We start from the raw sequence: 22,685 nt of genomic DNA, 5'->3' as shown, positions 1-22,685 counted from the left end.
AACTGAGCAACATGATCATGAAAAAGGACATATGCATAGTAATGGGCAGCCAACAGTCACTCCTCTCTCTCTAGGTGATTCACAGTATTTTATGGTTAATAGTTTTTGTTAAGACCTGCATCAATTTTAGACTAATAAAGATACAATAGTTGCTTTAGTTATTTTGCTAACTGCCAGACAACTTCTAAAGGGACTATTTCTAAAGAGCTACAAGATGTAGCATTCAGAAGTTTTGTGGCTCAAAAGAAGAGGTCTAGTTTACTCAGAATGGGGGAGCTGGAGTAGATGAGTAACCTTACTTCTTGTCCATCGTTTGCTTCTCACCACAGAGGTGCTTGGACCATGTATTTTGAGTGTGAGAAAACTGAATCCCCATCAGCATTGTGCCTTCCTTAAAAACACAGTATTATTTATTTTACCAGCCTGTCCTGTACAAAAGGGTTTTTCAAACTGTGGCACTCATTCTTCACTTATGAGGCATAACTGCCCGAGGCCCAGAATAAAGGGAAAAAAAAAAAAAAAATCTCTATTTTTACTTATTTCTTCATTTCCTGCAGTTAACTGTTTTCTTGGTAGAAATATAGTGATACATTCTCTAACGCTCACAGCCTTACAGTATTTAGACACCATCTAATATATTCAGAAATAGATCATATACCACATGAAAAAGAAGGAAACCTCTTCACTTTTTTTCCCCAATAGATTAATTGCCTGAACAAAAAAGAGAAAGGAAAAAAAAGAGAGAGAGACCAAAGGGATAGTTTCCTAGAGCATACCTCTGTTACTGTTTCAGAAGCCTGTTCTTGGGAAAAAGCTTGATGAAACGTATTAGTGTTACATCATGCTTCAAAAGTGGTAACATTCAAGCTCAGGAGAATTCACGTACTAACCGCTTATCATGTCTCTTTAATTATTATGTCCAGTTCAGTCAGCTGGACTGCAAATTAATTATCTGCAGATACCAGTTGCTGTTGAACTATCCTTGGTAATGCACAGAGTGTGGTACTTGCAAGCACAGAGTTGCTGCATGAGTGCTGGTTTTGCAGTATCCACTCACAGATGTAGAATGTTAATGCAAAAGTCCTCACAAATTAACCCAAAAGGTCACAAATGCATCTGAGGAAGAGTTCTTTGCGAGCTCATGTCATCGAGATAACCAAATCCATCGCACACAACCTCATGAGTAGTGCAGACATCTGTTAAGAATGACAATAATTTTTCTTAAGTCTTATAAAATGTTAGACACGCTTTATCTTTCAATAAGGGAAGATTCAGTCCCAGATTAAGTAACATCAGCTGTGCACTGGCCCAGGCACGGGATGCAGGCATTTTGAGGGAAACAAGTTACATGCAAAGATGATATTGTGTAATAGTTACTTAGAAACACAGACATAGGTATAGTATGCTGTTTTAATGAATCTGTAAGTATGGAGAATTAGAGGGAAAGTCAAGGAAAAGGTGAACGATGCACATTACAGATATCATAGATTTTTTTAATCCATCTGGATCACAGTTCCTTTGAACGCAGCCTTTCAAACTCTCAAACCACAAACTATTCTACAGATAACCATAAACACTTGGGAAACCCTTCTGGTTTTTTTTCCAGTTGTGTGTTTTGAGAAAAAGCCTATGCTAGCCTCAGAAGTGAGAGGAACCCCAGCAAACCTGCTCAGCAGTTTGACACTTCATTTCTATTTATCCAGGATACAGAGGATAGAAAACAATAGCTCAGTACTAACTTTGAGAGAACACTGCCTCTTCTCTGGGAGGTTTCCAGAGTAACTTTAGGTGCAGGGGTTGTCTCCATGCCAGCACACACGACAGTAATAAACTGTTCACTTTACAAAATATTGTTGCAAGGCAGGATGTATGCTTAATAAACCATTTATGCCAGATTATTTTGTTAAACTCCTGGGATTTTTACATTGCTAAGACTTTCAATTCACTTCTCTCACTGTGTTCCTCCCCTTTTGGCTTGCTTTGGCTGTATGTATTGTATTTTGCTCATCTTTGTGGAAGAGTGCTTTTCAGGGCTAGCCTCTATATTATTGCGATGGCCTTCAAGATACTCTCTGCCTTCCTTTGTTTTCTTATAAACTGCTCCACAAAGAGCTGAGAGATCTTAAAGTGTCTCTTAAAACATGACACTAGAATTCTGGTAAAGCTTGCCAAGATTCCTCCGTTAACAACCCCATTTTATTCAGGTAGGTACAGATTTTTCCATGCCCCCACCCCTTACACACTCTATTTATTTTATGCAGATTCCTGTACCTTTCACAATGGATTGTGACTCACTTCAAACCCTCTTTCTTTTTCCTTCCCCCTCTCCACACCACGGCTGACAATATTTACTCAGTTTCTTTAGAACCTCTAAAGAGCACGAATTCTAATGTTTGAAGTTGGATCATTTTTGATTAATTAAATATATATTATGGTGGTGCCAGCAGCATGACTATAATTAAAGCCGTATTGGATTTTTTTTTTAAATCAAAAGCTCTGATTTTCAAGTGTTCGCTCACTCCTATATGTGCTTGCTCCCTCCCTCTCTTGCTCCTTGTCTTTCCTCTCCCCCATCTGTGTTCGCTTCTGCACACACGCTCACCCGCCCATTATCCATATATCACACCTGCACTCCCAATTGCTCATGTTCTGTGGCAAATCCTCCTCACTTGTCAGAAGGGCAGGACGCCAAGGGCATCCCTTCAAAAAGAGCCCGCACCAGCCGCTCATCAGGTCTCCTCCCATCGCAACCGCGATGCAACCCCAGGAGAGCAAAGCTAAAAGATGAAGCCACGCTATGGAGAAAAGGGTTAATCTGAACACATGGGCCAACTCCCCCCGTGAAGGCAAGCTTCAGATACCTCCGCCCCTTAGAAAGGCAACATGCCCACCACCAAGCAAGCCCCTCCACAGGCAGTAAGCCCGTATTTCAGTGAGCTAAAAGACACATCTAAGCTGTTTGAGATGTCACAAACAGTAATACGAAACACTAAGATGTGCCATTCTGAAGTCTATGCCATGGCGCTGTGGTGACACCTGCGCTACTTGGAGCCTATTTCCTTTCTCAAAGTGCTCCAAACAAGTCGAGCACAAAGCACTGAAGATGCAGTGTTGCCCTTTACCAAAGCTATTCCTTCTCTCAACATTGCACAGCTTATCACAACCAACTATTGCGGCTTCTGCAAAATCCAAGCAAAAATCCAGCAGGATTTTTGTTTTTTTCAAGAAACATTTTATAGGGACAGAGAAAACATGTGGCTGATGAAAGCAAGCAGAAAATTCCTGCACATCTTTTGCATAATCCAAACAGCTCCTGTAAGCACATCATCGAAACCTCAGCTCTCAAAACACAGCTGCGACCTTGCGGCATGATCCATGCGAGAGGACGCTCATACAACTTCACCCGAGCATAAAGCTTTGCTGTTGTGGATACAGTTGTGGGCCAGAGCCTGTCTCTGTAATGTCTCAGGTCACCAAAAGGACACCATCAAGTGTGAAACCAGGCCAATGATAATAGAACTTTCAAGTAATTTGAAATGCTACTCGTTCCCCAAACAGAATTGAGCAATGCCTTTGTTGTCACATGCTGTTGTATGTTAAAAAACTTTCCAAAAATCTTTCTGAATAGCATGATACAAAAGGAAAAGCGGTAGGTACACAAAAGGAAGACTAACACAGGCCTGAAGCTCACTGTTGTAATGGCTCCATTTTGGACTGGAGAACTTCATGGAATGAAGAGCCTCAAGTGAAGAGCTACACTGTCCATCTGTAACAACAGGGGCCCATATTTTCAGAAAAGACAACAACTAAGTAATGACAAAAACCAAGAAGTACTTGTTTGCAGATAATCAGCATTTCTTTGGCATTGTACTTAACAGCTTGCCTATCGGTCAAATATAAAAAGTACTTTAAATATCATCTTTCAAAAAGTATAGGTGTCTAAATGTTACAGTTATGAATCTAAACAGAAGCAACATTCTGGTCCCAGAGTATCAGATTATACTCTTTTTATGATCTGAAAACCAGCCTAAGTATGCATTTATATATTACTCATTTCTGAGAGGTGCAAGACCTTTACATACAATCTTCTGTTGTCAGTTAACGAACAGAAGCACATAATTGTTCTTTACTTCAGATGATAAAGCAAAGCAACAGCAGGAGATGCAAGATAGATACTGTAATAATGCATGCTAAATGAACATTCTTAGAAATTTGTTTTCTGAAAATAACACTTCTGCAGATATTACAGTCAACAAACACCATTAACAAAACAATAATGCCTGCACAATCTCAGGAGGTTTAAAAAAAAAAAAAAAAAAGACATTATAAAAATAGTTATCATAAAAGCATGGGTAATGAACAAATCCAGGTTTCCTAAAATTTAAAAATAGTTGCAGTAAGGTAACATTTTATAACAAAGACTGGTAAGAATATTGAAAAAAATCCAAATGACTATTTAATAAACATAGGTAATATTTTGTTTAACAACTTTTGGTCACTAATAAATGCCTGTATCTTTAATAAATTTGAATGGAATTTGAAATCTCATTTTTATTTCTGAAAAACCATAGTGAGCCTTTGATCAAAATGTGAATGGCCCAATGGCACTGAAGCCATGGCAAAAAGGAGGTATCCAGTTCTGCTCAGCAGAGGAATTTGGGCTTCATCCCACAAAGCTCTGTAAAAGTGTGGTTTGGAGGAAGCTGCATGTACAGTCTCTTTGATTTCTGAAATCAATCCTCTTGAGTGATTTCTCTCCCACATCTCTTGACTCTAAGAGCATCCTGAAAAGTCCATCTCTATACTTAAGATTTGGGAGTTAACAGGGCATTTTAATAATCAGTAAATAATTTTCATTTCTATCATTTCTTACTCCCTTGAGGGGAAAATGTGTCAGCTGCTTTAGCTTTGCCTGTTACATTTTCAACATGTGGCAGAAATACTGACAATAGGCAGGAGACTGCAGGTATATGTATACATACCAGTTACATAAATTTAAATTTACTTCAATTACAAGTTGACTCATTGAATGATTGACACTTCAGTAGTGGAATTGATAAGCAGTAGTTTATATCTAAAGCTAGGTTATACCATATACCTATATGAATGAAAGAGAATCTGCCAAAGCTTAATACACGTGAATTTGCAAATACCTTTCTCCTCCAGGGCGAGCACCCAACCCTGTTACTCAAATGCAAATTTTCCTATTAACAGAAAGAGAAATTGATCTGTACCTAGAAATTATTAGGTTTCTGCCAAGTTAGCTCCTTCAGTGGGTTTCCCAAAGGGTCAACGGAGTGACCTTGCAAAGGAAAGAAATGGGAAGAGTGGCAAAAGGTGGAATAAGGAGAAAGAGAACCAGTACCCTTGGCCCAGGTGCCCTGAAGTTCTAAAATGTTTGTACACAGCACAGAGAGAGAGAGAGCTCTCAGGCACGAGTGAGTACAAGCAACATCAGGGTTGACTTCCTCACCCCATCTTCCAGATTTCCGAATTTACTTACAGTTCATCTCAAATCCCCCAAAATGTGTTTTGTTTAAAATCTTGCTATATGATTTCTGTTCATATCCAAAACACTCAAAATACCCAGCAAAACCCACAAGATTAACAGAACACAGTAAGCCTATTCACTGTTTTCTGTATGGGTTCAAAATGTATGCATGCCCTTACTTACAATCACTGACTGAATGCAGTTAGCTGTAGCAGAGCTATCAAATACATTTTTTAATTTTTTTTGAGAGAAAAACAGCAGCAGCAAAGACAAAAAGCAAAAGAGCTCTCTACTCAAACAAAGCTGACTTCCTGAAGGCTAAATACCTGCTTCCTGGCAGCCATGGTTTCAAAATCTAAAATCTACTTCATATCAGATGTTAGATGTTTCCCTTATTTACAATATCTCTGTACTGATGACTCATGTAATTTTGATACATAATGGCTTTCTTTAAAACCTGAGCTCCCTGAAAAATTATTACTTAGGAAGGCCAGCATTTATTAAAGAAAATATTGATGCATAGCTTGGGATAGAAAAGCTTTAAAATATAACTCAAGTGCAGAGCTCTCAAAATCCAGACTGCAAATAGAAAAAGCACACGAGAAAAAAAAAAAACCACCCCCCCAAAAAAAAAACAAACTCATGATTTTATAGGGCTTCAGTCTATCAAGAAAATGAAAGAGTTTGTCAGCATTTTCTAAGGCAAACATTGCCAGTCACAAGCCATCAGAGCAACCACCAGCCATTCTATAATACTGCCCAGTAACTCATTTTCCTCTTTGGGCATTTATACCTTTTCTAAAACATGGAAACAATATTTTTCAGCTGGAATGCTCCCTGCAACAGGTTATTCAAAAGGGATATGTTAAATAGCAGCCAAACTTGCACAAACTCAACTAATACTGTATTTTGCAATGCTTTTTTTGTGAGTTCACATATTTTTCAGGAAAAACACAGTGCTTCAAATTATATCACTAGAAAGGCAGCTAATCCTTCCCAGATCCAACCCCTACATATACCACGTTGAAATGTTGTGGCTGACTAAGCCCATTATCAATTTAAAGCCTCACTTTAAAAGGGGAAAGAGGTAAGACTGCATGGATAATTCTGAAGTGCTTTATAAATGCTGTTGAAACAGTAAACCCATTTTACGGATGAAGTACAGATGTTAGCTAAGTAGTACGTGGACATTCAAAGTCATCTTTTGTACGAGAGCTGGGAATTGAAAACAAGTCATCTAAGCTGGCAGGTTTTTGCCCAGTTACAATGTCTTCATTTTACAAGATCTCTTTTTCTTGACTACTCACCTCTTGTGCAAACGACTCTGCTTTCTTCCGCAGGTTCTTTTCCAGTTCAAAGTTTACGTGAAGCTCTTCATATTCCTCTACTGCCAGCACAGACACTGTTTATAAGAATAAAACAAGATCAGAAGTAAAAGTGGAATTAATCAAAATAAGAAGAAAGTACTTACTGCTTGATTTACCCAGATAAGCTGTTACTCCCTAGTACCATGAATCCTTAAATGAAGGTGTAACCTAGTTTTACATTTCCATATACAGTCCGCTTTGCAATATTTGTCCTGCTTGCTCTAAACCTCACTATATATATGCACAATTACTTATCTTCTGAATAGAGTAATACTCCTCCCATCCAGACTCAAGATCTCCAGTAACAGCCATCACGTAGCACAGATCATATTTTGCATCTTTGGGTGGAAGCGACCAAAGACTCAAAAGAGCCTTGCTGAATCTACCAAAGATTATTATGTTATTTTGGAGGCACCTGTATTTGCCTACCTGGTTGGGCTGAGGCTTGATGTGTTCCCTTACAATAGAGATTTAAAGGACTCTCAAGAAGCAAGCAGTGCAATTTTATGTTGCCTGTATTTAAACTGTGCTTACAAAAGTGAGGCTTATACAGGTGGCTAAAGCTAACCATGGGGCACGCTCCCCCAAACCATTCTAAACAGGCCTCAGTCCAGGACAGCAAGGATCATTTGTTAGTACTCGAGCATCATTTATTCTTAACATGTCTCACCGACCACTTACATTATCTTGGTAAGCTTTAGCTCTTACTGGCTGAAGACTAGCGTGCAGGGTGATAACATTGGATTTCTAACACTGTTGTACACAAGTTCCTTGCTTTTTTGGAGATGAGCGTAACAGTTTTTAAAGCTACATACAGTAAGTGGTATTTTAGACAGTGGGATAGACACCCCAGCCCACCTGACTCTCAAAATGACGTTAACTTAAAAAAACCCCAAACCAAACCACGCAAAAAACCCCAACAGACAACCCACACACTTAGAAAGATTTAAGATAAATTCACCAACTCTGACTGAAATGTATTGATTACACAGCTCCAAGACAGTGCCACATAGACACGGAATACAGTAGGTATTGAATAGATACTTTGGTAGCTCATTTCAAGCATACAAAAAAAATCTTGTTTTATGTTGCCAGTGCATTAGGACCTAGCCTGTATAACTCCTAATTCCTAGAAAACAGGCAAATATGAAACAAGGGATTGTTCTTTTGATCATGCTTAGAAAAAACAAAACATTTCAGAAACTTTTCATCTGCCACACTATCCCACCAAAAGCTTCTTCAGGCTGATCCGTCTAATCAACCTATCTGAAGTTTGGTGTTTTAAGAGTCTTCAAGTACTGCCTGTCATAGGCTTACGCAATGCGGACACAAGGAATTGGCAAGAGATGAACATTTGGTGGAAGCTTACAGGATATGCCCTACTATATCTTGCCCAGACCTGTTGTCTTCCACTTCAGTAAAATGCAGCACGCTTGCCTTTTCCTCATCAACCTCTGAACATACAACAAGTTGCTCCCGGGTCTTTAGATACTCAAAATTATTAGCTGTGTCCCAACTAAAAGGAAGGCTGATGTAACAGTTTAGGAAAACAGGAGATTAAGGCTCAAACTCCATCTCTGTGAAGGACTGCCTTCCTGCCCTAGTTTGCTGCTTGTGCCACAGAGCAAAAAGCTTTCCTGTTCTCACATATAACTTGCTATTTACCCTGTCACATTTTCCTGGAGTACAGACAGTCTAGAATAATCCATGTGTTTATGCAGTACCTGCAGCAATAAGGCCTACTGTCAGATCTGGACCACAGTCACTGTTCTTTAACCTACTCTGTACTACAACATAAAAGCTCTGAAGCTTCTGCAAAGGATGTAGCAAACTGTTACAGAACCTGCTTAGACCACACACCTCTGTTACATTTCTCCAACAGTTTTTGCTGCTTATTAACTTCTGTTGTCAAAACATCCTTTTCTTCTTTCACTTTATTCACCTAGAAAAGTACAAAGAACAAATGAAAATAAGAGTATTTTAGTTAGTGGCATAAGGCATACAGCACATACATAATGTAAGCAATATTTTGCTTTCAGTAATTCTGTTTCTTAGGTTTGGCTTGATGTTAGGGCTTCCAGTGGGATGGAAAGCATTTTTACCCCAACTTACAGACCTCATAACAGATGTCATAAAACAGTTATGAACTAATCCTCCCATGGCCCAGTCGCATGGCACGTACCAGTCACAGCTGCAAATATAACATTTTTGGAACCGTTCAGGATGAGGCACCATAGCACCTTGTTGAAAAGTTACTAGCTTGCCCTTGACTGTTTGCAGTTTGATACAGTCAGGCTGCTGGTTTGTTTTTTTTTCCTGGGCTCTGTTTATTGTCCAAGAGCGGTGAGCTGTGTCCTTCTGAATGCAAGTGTTGCATAGACAGGAAGAGCCACTATGTCCTGATTTGCATCAGTACATGGCTTATCCAGTTTTCAAGCAGGAATGAAACTCTGCTGGCTCAAAAAGCCAATTTGCTGGTCTAATTACCATGACAGGGCACTGCCAATGGCTAAACTCAAGGATACGCTCAATGAAGTAGCACCAGTGATTAAACTGGACATTCTCCAAAAGTGTTTCTTGCACATCTACAGGTTTAAGGAAATCCAAAAATCCCCTCAGGCTGTGATGGGTGAGGGGCTGTCAGGAAGGGGAGATGAGAGTTATAATATGCGCATTAGAACAGATCATGAAAAGTCATGTGCCAGCAATAGCAACAGACCGGACTCTGACATAGAAGGCCCCTTCTAGGCGTATGCCCTAAGTGGTCCATCATATGGGAAGGCTGCGATTAGATAGTATTCAATTAACTTCACAACTGAGCATTTTTAGCAAAATTAGATACAAAAAGTACTGACTACACGCTAACATGGTCTCGCCTTCCATGGTACAATACATACTTCTTCAATTACTTCTACAAGTTTGCACCTCAGGTTTTCCAGTTCAATGGCTAAGGTCTTCTTTTCCTCATGAACAGATATGATTTGATCTCGCAGCTCTACAGTTTGAGGAAGGAAATGAAAAATATATTTTATTCTTGGAAGAAAACAACAAAGGAAATGTCATAGCAATCCAAGTACAATGGAGTATGAAACACCTTGCCTGCATACAAAGCACCAGTTGTATTCAAGGTACATCCTCAATAATTTAGGAACTTTGTGTAAGTGTCAAGTAACAGATCTATAACTAGGCCACCGTTTCAGATTTACTCTATTGAGGTAAGCTGCCTTGCTCAGTACTGCCGTCTTTATTTGCATTCTGAATGATTCATTTCCTGCTATAATGGGGCCAATCCTGCCACCACAGAGTGTCCTCAGTCCTACTCAGGAGACTGTCACATCACAGAGACTCTGGTACGGAGGTAGCAGAAAGCAATTTTTAATAGGTGTCCTTTAAAACAAATTAATGCACTTCAATTCTTTTTGGATCATGAGTTCTTGTCACAAGGGAAATAAACAAAACAACAGGCAGTTAATACTTGGGAGGTTTTCACTGAAGAAATTGTCCTGAACAGCTGCCAATTTATAGTCTTTGTAACATTGTGTGAACGGAGTCAGAATATAACCTTTACTGATGGAAGAGCTAATACTTGTAATTTTCCCCTCAGAATTTTTGTTCCTTAATTATCAAAATATGAAATAAATTAAATTCACAATGGAATAAAACATTTGATTATAATCACTTCTTAACATGAGATCAGTTTGCATACATAATGTATCAAGGTTTAGGGTAACATAAAAACACCACAAAAATATAAATTTATTGATATATATTAGCTTTCAGTAAGTGCTCTCATTCCCCACCTGCTTCCAGTATTTCATAGCACTGCTATTCGTTGAATACCAGCCATGAGTTGAGAAAATTGTTGCTAATCAATTGCAGATGATGATGACATGCTGGATGTCATTCTGTTTGGTCTCACCTCTTGGCAATGTTGATTCTACCCCAGCCCCTCCCTCCCATCCAGGAGCCTCAGATTTATTTTCCTCCAAATTAAAGGCACACACATTCTCAAGTAAACAAAAAGACTCGCTTTCCCAGAAGATTCTTGAACCAAATCATCTGTTTTATGGATTTGTGCTTTCCAGTGAAATTAATGGAAAAAAATGTCTCACTGAAATTTATGGTAACTGGACTAAGTGAGGTCTTACAATACATATATCAATCTCATACAGGGAAGAAAGCATATCCATATAACTAAACCTTTATAAATGTGTACAAGAAATGTTTCTTTTCAGATACAGGGTATGCACTAAACTGCTTGACCCACACAGCTGAGTTTTCACTTGTTATATCCGAAAGGTCAGCTAAAAAGAAAAAGAAAATCCAAAACCTATAAATGAATTTCAGGTATTACTCTGAGACCACTCTACACTTCCATTAGGAACTACAGCTTTACTATCACCTTTCCCTAATGTATGAGATAGCAAAAATAGAGGCAGATATATGAGGGACAAAATTTTAACCCTTTAATAAATGAGAGGGTTTTAATCAAAGAGTCTCAGACTGTACTACCTTATTTGTATACCCTTACAGAAAAGTGGTGGGAATGAAGGAATCATTCCAAGAAACATCCAATATTTTACTGAATGGTGAGAAGGCTAAAAGACTTCCAAGATTCCCAACACAAAACACAACTGCTTGGAATAATAAACATACGTAAAAGAGCAGATTTTACCTTGGGCAACACCACAAAGCATTGAGGGGAGTCTTGAAAACACATCTTTCATTGCATAAGGTCTTTCACTTAGCAGGTAATCCAAGATGTAACTTCAGATTTTTCCCTGAAGACAAATGCCATGCAGCTTGGCTTAGGCTAGGGACACAGCCCTAACGCTGCCTTTTGGTGCATGTTGTCAGATCACTCCGCTACCATGCACACAAACACTTCTCTCGAGGCACTGGGATGGAATATCTTCCTCTAGCAAATGGGATGCCAATGTTTTTAAAATACTCAGCACTTGTTAAAAGTAAGGTCATTAAGATTTAATACTAAGGCCAGAGAGGAGCAGAAGCCAGAAGTTCTAAATCCTCCACAACATGCCACATTTCGTTCTTTACTGAATTCGTCAGCAAGACAGAAAGCATATACTTCAGAACCTTTCTTGAAATATCTATTTCACCCTGCTACCCTCCTCCTAACCACGTTCTCTGATCTGCAGCCAGAGACTTTGCTGTCTTTAAATGTATCCTTGACATCTTTCTCCAATAAAAGATAGGAGGAACTCCAGTCTTATTTCTGATTCAGATGGGTTGCATGGTGTGGATCATACTGTTCTCTGCCTCTTTTCCTACATGTATTGGTTGGAAAACTGCTTATTATAGAAGGGTACTGTGACATCCGATTTCTTTGGTGGGTTTTTTTCGTGGGTTGGCGATATTTTTAAGCTTTTTTAAAACAATCATTCTTTTTTCTCAGTGATACTTTGTACCACTTCATTGAGGCTGCTGCATTCAAACAGAAAACAATTAACAAGGTCAGGCTGAAAGTTCAGGACAGCTGTACTTAGACATTATTTGCTATTGTAACTTATCAGAAAAAAAAAAAAGAAAGCTTTTTTTTAAAAAGTGACCACTTAATTTCTTTCTCTGTCACCAAATGCAGAATGTGGGCATTCCCCTTTTTGGGATACTATGATATAACAATATACAGCATCACAATTACTTCATCACAGAGTTAGACAAGAAAGGAAGGCAGATTTTGGGTCATAGAAATATGAATTGCCTTTCAAAAGGGAACTAGAAATTTCTTAATAAAGCACAGATTTCTTTTATCAATGTATTTCCATGTTCCCAAGCCTTGCTGTTTTACCTGGTCCCTTTGCTTGTTTGGTAATAGCTCTGGAATATGAATGAAGTTAGTGCATACAAAGGTACACAATGGAAATAGAAATGGAGAGTCCTGTCTTACAAGCTTTGAAATAGTAACAATGCAGTTGACCTTGCATTGCAAGGTGACCTTGTCCTTCTGCTTAATTTTTACTTTGTTAAGGATCCAAGGAAATATTTCTTTTACCAACTCAGTAACATTGAACTCTCTTAGCTGTGTAGATCCCATTTTTTTATTGCATTGTAACTTACTTTGCAGGCTGTATATGCACCATATAACTTACACAGTATCACTACAAGCCTACCATGTTCTTACAGTATTTCCTGGAAATCCTTTGATGACCACTCTCAGAAGCATGACTCGGAGCCAGAGAGATCTCTGGTCCAAACCACTACAGCCATTCTTTAGACAACTTTTGCCTTGTATGGTAGTGTAGGCTCAGCAACAACGCTCACCTTTTATTTGCTGCTGACAATGCACAGAATTGCATGATCCAGAGTTAGCTTCCGTATCTGTGGATGAATCGTCCTCATCAATGTTAATCTCTTCAGTGATAATTTCTGGGCCCAGTTTTGCCATATAAAGCATACTAATTCTTTTCAAGGTCTTATTTTCTTTGTTCAGCTGAAAATTGAGAAGCACAAACAGTAAGAAGCTAGTTAGTCTGTCTTTAAGCTGCTGTACAAGGAAAAAAAAAGTCAACTGTATTTTTTTTCTCCCTTATCATTAAAAGATCTATCAAACAAAGAAGAAAAAGTAACATTAGATTAAATGCTCCATTCAACATTATAATGGTCTGAAGATGGGAAGCTTGCCCACTTTCTCCTCTGAGGAGGCTTGTATTCAACATGATCCTTCATCCATGCCTTTCTTTCCTCTCTGGTACTTCTGATTAATAAATACCCTGTGTAGGTTCAAATCAAATCAAATCAACTATCAAGCTTTCTTAATGCTACGCATTCTTTGTGATAGCTGCTTCAGCTCCTTACCCTTCAGCATGTACCAGCATCAACAGGAGCCCTAACTGAATGACCTGAAGATGGGCTTGTGTTCCTGAAAGCTCATCCGATTTTGCCAGCTATATCAATTGGTCAATTAAAAGCTCTTACCTCCTCCTATGCCCCTATTTAGCTTATAAACTACAAACACCACAACTACTATACTCCCAGTCACGACAGAATTACCTCAAAACTTTTTTGAATTATTTTCAATTCTCAGAAATTATTACTGTAAAGTCAACGTATGTAAGATGAAAGCCGTATCATAAACCAACTCTTTATGGGTCAAACCACAAATCAGAAACCACCCTGGGCTGGATGCTTAAACACATGACTGGTTGGTGGATGATACAGAAGAGGTTCTGTAAGGCATCTCCATCTTGATCAAGGTGCCAGGAAAAACTGCACAACAGGGATTGCTGCAAATGTTTCACTCTCACCATTTCTTTCACTGTCTTGCATCTAGACACCCCGTGCCAGCAGCTCTCAGTAAGCTTAGCACACTCTCAAGGGTGTTCAGGCGTATGTTGGGGCAACTGCCTACCCACCAGCCAAGCATTCCCTGTATTCAGGTCTAAGAATGAGACTTGATTTTCTACTAATGATGTACAACATGTCGAAGTCAACGTGCACTTCAGAAGTCCGATAGTTACTTTCAAATAGAACATATACTGTACAGTTAGGCTGACCCTGAATTTTTACCTGAGCAATCATCTTTGATCCCCCTTTTCCTCAGCCCCCCAACTACAGGAGATTTACTAGAGAACTTCCTCATCTCATTCCCAAAGAACGAAACTGAGCAAGTGGGAAGGGTGGTGTGAGGAATCTTACAGGGTTTAGTCAGCTCACAGCAACAAACAAAGCAGCTTTGGCAAAGCAGCCCCACGGGGTAAAGCTAGTCTTTGGACTGCCCCTGTACGTGCGTTACAGGAAAAGTGCAGAGAAGAAGAAAAGTTGCATAAATACGTTCATTTTCTTACTTATATGCTGATTGTCTATCTTATGAATTCTAATATAGTGTCATTATGCAAACAATTAAGTAAATACCTCCAGAAAGTACATTGCTAATGCATCTAAATTAAAGTGATTTCTTGCTGGTGTGATTTTTACCACGTCTAAGGATGTACTTTGGGCAGGGGATGGGGGGGGGGGGGGAGAAAAAAAAAAAGGCCGTCAGCATTGCTAATGAAATTTGGTTCAAAATTGCTGTAATCCATTTTCTGATGAAGTGGCTCAGATGCATTTTACACAACCAAAAATATATAAGAGAGATAAAAACATTCTTTAATAATAATGCACTTCTGATGAGATGGAATATAGAAAATTACACACTTGCTAAATTCATCAGACTAGACGCAATCAACAGAGCAGTGGAGGTCACCTTTCCCCTGCCCTCGCTTTGCTTTCATAAACAATCACCTGAAATGTAATGCAGTGGTTGACTTTTTCCATTTGATTTAGACACTGAAATGCTCATTATTGTTTTATATCTCACACAGGACAGTTCTAAAATTTGTTTTCCATTTAACCTAAATGCATAAAAACCCCTAGATATCAAGATGCTGGTCCATGACTTACTGTTCCAAAATAGAAACTAAATTAAAATGGGGTATTTTTTTTTCTTTAAAGGCAGGAATTGTATTTTGCATCTTGCATATGGCTTACAGTTTTTGCCACTTCAAAACAATTTCACAGATCCACAAGATTATACGAAAACACATATGGGACATGCATATAATCTCAAGTTTAAAAAAAAAAAAAAAAAGAAAAAAGAAATTGGATGAAACAGAATCACCATAATTCTTCTCACCTTAGAAGCCAAAGCCTCAGCACTTTCACGGCACGTCTTCTCAATTTCAAGGTGGTTCTGAATACAGTTTACTTCCTCAATAACCATGTGAGAAACTAGGGGAAGAGTTTAAAAATTAGTCAGTATTTTCCTGCATTTGACACATGCATTTGACACATGCATCCCACGATCAGAAATACTACATATTTTTCTGTTAACTTTCTATGTAAGCAGTTCAAATACACGGAAGTACATACTTAGATAATCTCCATGGATAGGAACTATTTTGAACATTGAATATTTGGTTCATTGCTTTAAGCAACGCTTTCAAGCCATGTCTACAGCATTAGAGGGGGAACTGGAGAACTGAGCATAAATTTATGGAAGTAGAAGGCCAGCAGGAGCCTCCCTGACCATCGTCATTCATCATCTTTATTTCATTAACACTTGAGGAATCAGAGTGAGATCATTAGATTGTCCCTTAAGATTGCCATCATAATCCTCTTGAAAATTTGGTATGGATGCCATTTTCAGGAGATTGGAACCTCGATATTTTTAAACAGCAAGATTAACTCAGGTGTATTACAAAGATTACTTTCACCTTCCAGTCTTTGGGTTTCTATGGTATTCTAAGTATCATCACACTTGCTAAACACACTGTACAAGAGCAGCTGCAGGATGGACATATAGCCCATATAGGCGTGGGGCAAGTTTACTAGGAAATGGAGAAAGGGGTTAAGTGACTGAAGCCTCCATATTCACAGTGCCTCCTACAACACGTGCTCCAATGAAGTCAAATCATTACTACAGCACAGTTCCTTCATCTCGTTCTGCCCCATCAGCTTCAAAGCTACCTGCAGCAGCTGGGCTACACCCCAATGGATGCAATCCTGATGGAAACTCAACATTGCTTGCACTGACCGATTTTTGACAGCCTCAGCTGAACAACCCAAGTTCTGTATTACTATGTGGCTGTAGTGTCTGAACTTGTTCTTATTTGAAGTCTCTCTGTGCTTGAGCATGCCCTAAAATAAGCACCACGGTCTCACAACCTAACCTTCACAGTCCACAACAAAGATTCAGACACCAGCATGACACACACAATCTTCCATGAGACCAGGGCCGACAGCAAGCTGTCTGACTGCATCTGAAATACATGGCTATGCTACTACATTTGATGTCACAGCTGAAAGAGCAAGAGACACATCTGTCCTTTGCACTTACAGGATCCCTATTACGGCAGTGGGTACACATCACTGTGTCGAAGATACACAATATTCTTAGAGTGACCAAAAAGTTATGGAACAAATCTCATATTGTAACATAGGATACCAATGTGAGTTAGAGGAAATATAAAAGCACAGATACATTCTGGTTTGTAATTCCCCTCAACTTCCAGCAATACATAGCTACTTTACTAGTGTTGAAAGTCGTCTTCTAAGTGGCAAGCTTGAAGTCGCACAGGGAATCTGGAGCAAAGCAGAAAACCCAACAATATTTTCCCATTTCTCAGGCTAGCACCTTGCTCATCAATGCAACTCCTCCTTGGCTCCCGGCACCCTTATCCGTCCTAAGCAGCAGACTGGACCCTAATTCTCCAAGTCATTTCATGGCACAGATTCCTCTTTAGCCCAATGTCAGATTTTCAATGTGCAGAAAGGACTGTTCACAGTTGAACAATACTTTGGAGTAGGAACAAGGCTGGAAGAATATCATGTAAATATGGAGGACTTTTTCTAGTATGTCCTTTCATTTTCATGAAGATAGGCTTTAAAAACTAGTGATTTCATACCACTGGGTAGAAGATCCTGCCTGCCCTCTTCCAAGACTTTTGCCTAAAAACTGAGGAGATATACTTAAGTTCTCTTTGATATCCAGAGGTCATCTTAATGACTACAAAACAGGACTTTAGAATAGGAAAAAGCAGGCTGTTAACAAGTGTTATTTATGCAGCTTTATTGATACTTAGTTAATATTAACTAACATTTTCGTTGACAGCATAGGAAACCAGCAATACATTGGAGTTTGCTGTCAAATCAGTAGCTGCATGCAAGAATCAAGTTCTACAAAATATGAGCAGCCAAAAAAAAAGAGCAGGGCAGAATATTGGGAAATCTTGGTCCAAAAACTATATTCACATGAAGTCTTCTAACAGCAGAGCAACCACACCTCTTTCTTTGGTTGTCTTTTTATTTCCATTTTTTCTAGCTTTGGAGAAATTATCTGCTCCAAGTGTGCCGTACCTGCTACATTTAATTTGAGAGAGGAAAAGCTTCAGGTAGTACATGTCCATACCTCTTCTGTTTTTATTCTACCTAGCTCTGGGAATTTGGAGTAATGAAATGCTTTGGGCAGGATGAGGGAACAGTGGAGATACGGAGCTGCTCCCATTTTACAGATAGGATTCTAATAGCCTCAAGCAAGGCTAAAGTTAGGAAACAAGGGTTGGGCTCACATGGCAGAACTAGGGATTACTCTTGGTTCATTTAAACTTAATTAACCTGCAATTATGATTAACTCAGGGGAAAAAAATCTTTCCAAATTAAATACAAAATTTATATTATTTCCTAAGTCTGTCCAAAGTTCTTATTATGTCAATATTAAAATTCATAAAGCAGCACTAAGTGGCCTGAAACATCTCTAACCTTGACAGTTTTTTTCAGGGGTAATAATAATCCGCAGCAAATGCAGGCCAACCAAAAACCACTTAACTAATTAGTAGTTGCAGTCACCGAGAAAACATGAATCAACACTGTTATTACAAGTGGCACATTTGAGTGGCATCTAATTATGACTTGATGAGCACGATACTTGCATTATCAACATTACTACTGCATCCCATCAGGGACTAAAAGCCGCTGATGGCATTGACTGCGAGAAACTCCCACTCAATGGTACTGCAGCACCCAACAATCTCCTTGGCAGGGGCACCCTCACTAAATGACATGTTAAGCGTAATTACTGGTAGACATTGTAAATAAACAGGATTGGAAGTGAAAATTGTACCAAGTGCATAAGACACAATCTGACACATTGGAAGTGGCAGCCTTAATTGAGAGTTTCTTTGACTGCTCAAGATCATTTCAACTGCATTTCTCGGAGGACAGTGATTATAACTGTGGAGACAGACGGCATAATGGTATCAGCACTGCTGACAGAGCAGTGAATTAAATTGTATCTGCTGTTGTGTGAAAGCCTTGATGAGAGGTACAGATCCTTAGTGGTCTTATCATTATAACACAATGGTCATGTTGTCATCAACCTTGCTGGCTCCAATTGAAAAGGAATGATTGTGTGTTGAAGCTTTCCCCCCCACCACCACCTTCTATCTCTTGTGCTCAATAGAACCAATTTTCAGAGAGCTATGAAATCACGCAATAGGGCCTAAAATGCAGCTGCTTGGCATACAAACGGGGCCCCATTAAACTGGAATCACACACAATATGTGTTTATGCCAGGAGAACAAATAGAAGCTGAGTACAGGCCAAGTTTATTCACAGACACAAAGCCAATGTAGCTCTTCATCAATATAATTGCCTTTTATATTGTCGTTTAAATAATGGGCTCTATTATTGCCTTAAAATCCTAATATTCCTGGCATTTTATCACTATGTTTACAAGGTATGTCCTTTAAAAATGTGAAAGGAAGATAAAAGAAACCTATAAAATTTTACAACATCAAATATTACTTCAAATTTTAAGTCTTAACTACTTGACATTTTCTGCCACACTCTGGTATTCCTCATATCATAACAAAAACAAAACAGGCTGCAGTTTTTTCGAGAGGAATTAGACTTCTTGGAAAACATTCTTGCCTCACACAACAGTTATCTAAGATCATTTAAGGCAGTAGATGATTCCTGTTGATTTTAGATTATTTTCCATAATTGTATCATAAGAACAATTATAAAATAGAAGTGAGCAAATTCCTCTATTAACACAGTCACACAAAAGTATAGACCATGTGATTTCCTTCTCCTGCATTAACTTCATCCACATTTCTGATGCTTCGCCGTGCAGTTCACCATACTGGCACAAACCAGACACAACAGACCACAATCCTATTGTAATTGTCGCTTCTAAAGAGCTATTCCACTAGGATACTTCCACTCCCATTAGATGTGCTTTGTTGCTTCCAGACACCATACAGTTTCAATAGAACCATTACCATAAAAGTGTAAAACTGAATATTGACATTCTCACAGCCCAGGCAAGACGTAACTTGCTCTAAAAATTATCAAGAGACAGCAGTTCATCCTAAAAACTTTTATTGGTGTGTCTGTGCTTAAAGTAATTTTACTCCTCCTTCATAAAAAAATTACCATTACTATTATTATTAGCAGCAATCTCAGCAATAGGGTCAAATCCCATTCATCCAAGCATATATCATTCCAAAAGTCACTTGCAGAATCCACGTGAGAAAGTGCTACATTTGAATTAAGCCATTAAGAATGGCTACCTGTGTCAGAGCATATAAATGCTGTGACAGCAGTTAGCCTGACAATGGTCAAAGTCTCACCGGATTACCTCTTTAAAACAAGGCTTTGAAGGAGAAACAGCAAGTGGACCTAAATCTCAGCATTCTTAACACTGCTGTAGAGTATGCAGAGTGATGTTTATAACTCTGTACCAAAAAAACCCCACTAACATTATCAGCTTACTTTTCTGAAACTCCTCCAGTTTTTTGACAGCCTCATCTCGTTCTTGCTTGATTTTGTCACACTGTAGGAGAAGAGAAAATTGAAATGAAACACTGATCCCAGTTATTTAATTAGCAGTCAGTCACAACATGCAAAATGAAAGATCAATTGCCAGCAAAATAACATACAGAAGCCTACCAAAGCATCGTTTCTTTTTGCTCTCAGTCATGTAAGATCGATGGAAACTATGCCAAAAAATTCATTACCCAGAGTACTTCCTAACGAAACTGGCAAGTTGTACTTGATTTTAGGTTCCAATTCAGAGCTGCTCTGAAAATATTGTAGAAGAGCCGTATTATCCAAAACTGATATAAACAGTCATCCATGTTCCATACAACAGTAAAAGCAATATTTTACATGTCAAGAATATGCTTTAAGTCTAGTTTCTTTAACACAAATAGACTTGGAAAAGAGGCCTACATTTCTATACCTACCATGCGCAAGGAAAACCTCAAAGCCAATAAACAGCAACATGCTGTTCAGTTTCATAATATCATGAGCAAAGCTACAGCCTTGAAGAGGGGAGGACACTCATTTTCATACTTTGAGGATTTCCCATCACCCCAATTTTATTAATTTTGGGGTTAATGCTAATACTACACAGGGCTGCAAGCACTGATCTTATGATGGAAGGGTTTCTTCAAATAGAAAGAATAAAACAGACATTAAATAGACTTCTCTAAGAAAATGCCTTCTATAAGCAAATGAAAGAAGTCAAAGAAATGAGTAAACTTCACAAGAGACACAGTCAGTGATTAACCACACTGTGAAAAACACATGACTCCGGGGGAAGTATGACTGGCACACAACGTGTCTTACACACACAGCATACCAGACGTCCTTCCTCACATGCAGCTGTGTATGTTCACAGTAATAAATCAACCTAAGACCATGAGTTAACTTCTGGAAGAGATCTGTGTGACTGAGCTCCTTACCGTGTAACTTCAATTACAAGGATACTGGTCATTGGAACAGAACTGGGAAAAAAAACCCTGAAATTATTTTGCTCGATTTTCAGTTTTTCCACATGAGGACCCACTTTGAGTTAGCTGGAAAAGGAGCCTGCTGTTAAGTAACAAGAAGGGGGAGAGCCTGATTCAAAGGCAGCCAAATTCAAGAGAGCCCTTCTATCAGCTCTGGAGGACATTGGATGGGATCCAAAGAAGGATCTGCTCTTGGGCAAGAAGAGGATGCCACTGGTGTCACCTCAGGGGCAGCCTCCATGCAGGCTTCGGAAGCTGCTGCCGATGGCTATCTGTGGGAGCAAAAGGAGCCGCACTCAACACGCAATCTCTCTTCTCATGGCACTGGGTTGATGAGGCAAGGGACAGCGGCTGAGCAGGGGGACAGGTCAGTCACCAGCTGCTGTAAAGGTCTGTGAAACAAGGCAGAGCTGCAGAAGGAGCAAGACGTGCTGAGCAAGCGGCACTGAACGAGGACTCACCGTTTCATCTGGCCCTGTTAACAAAGAAGCTGTTTAGAGAATCTTGCACAGGAGAGGTGGGGAAGGGAAATCTGTGTATGTGTCTTGCTGCTTGCTGCCCTCCCTCTCAGTTTCCTCAGCAAAAATTTGCCTTACCTTACCGGCAGAAGTGCAGTCTAAGAACAGAAGGCAGTAAAAGATGCAGAAAGAAAGTATTTCTGATTGCTCCTGCAGAGCACAGCTCCTCTGCAAAACGAGGATCTGTGTGAGCTGCTGCCTCTTTGTATTTTACAAGAGAGACACTGTAACCACACTGGCATACTTCACCCACGGATTTTTTTGCACGCTGCAAGCTTTCAGCTCGCTGCACATTAAGTGAGCAAGCGCTTTTAATGCTCAGTTTAAAAACTAGGAAGATTAGCGTTTTAAGGATCTGATCTGTTGCCTGTGGAAGTCAACAAGACACTTTCCTACTGATGGAAACCTTGATGTAGAGGATGCGGTATACTCCCTATCCCAATGATAGGGAAAACTCCTTTTGAAATCCTCCCGCAACAAGCTGTAAGACATAACTTCTTCCCCTGTGCAGCCAAAGGGGAAGTTAAACGACCTATTCCACTTCACCTTGAGTGCTATTTGCAGGGAGAGCTCCATTTGGACCACGGCAAGCTGACTATTCTGATAGCTACACGTTTCTCTACACGATCAGAGTCTGTAGGTTTGGGTCTCTGCAGAGCAATTCCTGCTCTCAGTTGCAGCTTTCTGAATATTTTCCTTTCGCTGCTACTGTGCTTCAGAATGAAAGAGCAGGAAGAAAAGGAGAGCGGGAGATTTGCCTTTGCTGAAACGATCAATGGAAAGCACTTTGTCTTTTGTCTTGCAATCAGACCTGTGCAAGTAGAGCTGTTACAAGTCCTACCAAAAAAACCTAGTTTATCTCCAATTTAGCTAAGAATTAGAAAAAGTTGAGTTTGTCTTTAACTACTTGTACTGTTTCAAACTGGAAAGTTATGCAAACAAAATATTCCTATAAAAGTAATTAAATTTCATAATAAAAAATATTGTCACCCCTTAAAATAAATTGACCTTA

At 39.2% G+C, this 22,685-nt stretch overlaps 1 protein-coding gene across 5 annotated transcripts in view; it reads right to left on the bottom strand.

Moving 5' to 3' along the window:
* SHTN1 (shootin 1) overlaps window positions 1-22,685 on the bottom strand; it is a 67,005-nt gene that overhangs the window by 29,326 nt on the left and 14,994 nt on the right. For 4 of the 5 annotated variants that reach the window (XR_003925799.2, XM_030030864.2, XM_030030863.2 and 1 more), the window contains 6 exons: window positions 20,134-20,194; window positions 15,494-15,588; window positions 13,141-13,309; window positions 9,756-9,853; window positions 8,719-8,800; window positions 6,799-6,893 (listed from right to left, as the gene is read on the bottom strand). Coding sequence is in view for 4 of the 5 variants with exons in the window: in XM_030030864.2 (XP_029886724.1) it covers window positions 6,799-6,893; window positions 8,719-8,800; window positions 9,756-9,853; window positions 13,141-13,309; window positions 15,494-15,588; window positions 20,134-20,194 (600 nt within the window). In the remaining variant the exon portion in view is untranslated. Of the gene's footprint in view, window positions 1-6,798; window positions 6,894-8,718; window positions 8,801-9,755; window positions 9,854-13,140; window positions 13,310-15,493; window positions 15,589-20,133; window positions 20,195-21,751; window positions 21,836-22,685 lie in introns of those variants that run through there. The other variant, XM_030030867.2, reaches the window with a different exon arrangement.

Source organism: Aquila chrysaetos, chromosome 11 (assembly GCF_900496995.4).
Source record: "Aquila chrysaetos chrysaetos chromosome 11, bAquChr1.4, whole genome shotgun sequence".
In the NCBI taxonomy this organism is placed as follows: Eukaryota; Metazoa; Chordata; class Aves; order Accipitriformes; family Accipitridae; genus Aquila; species Aquila chrysaetos.
This window is presented reverse-complemented; position numbering and strand designations above follow the sequence as displayed.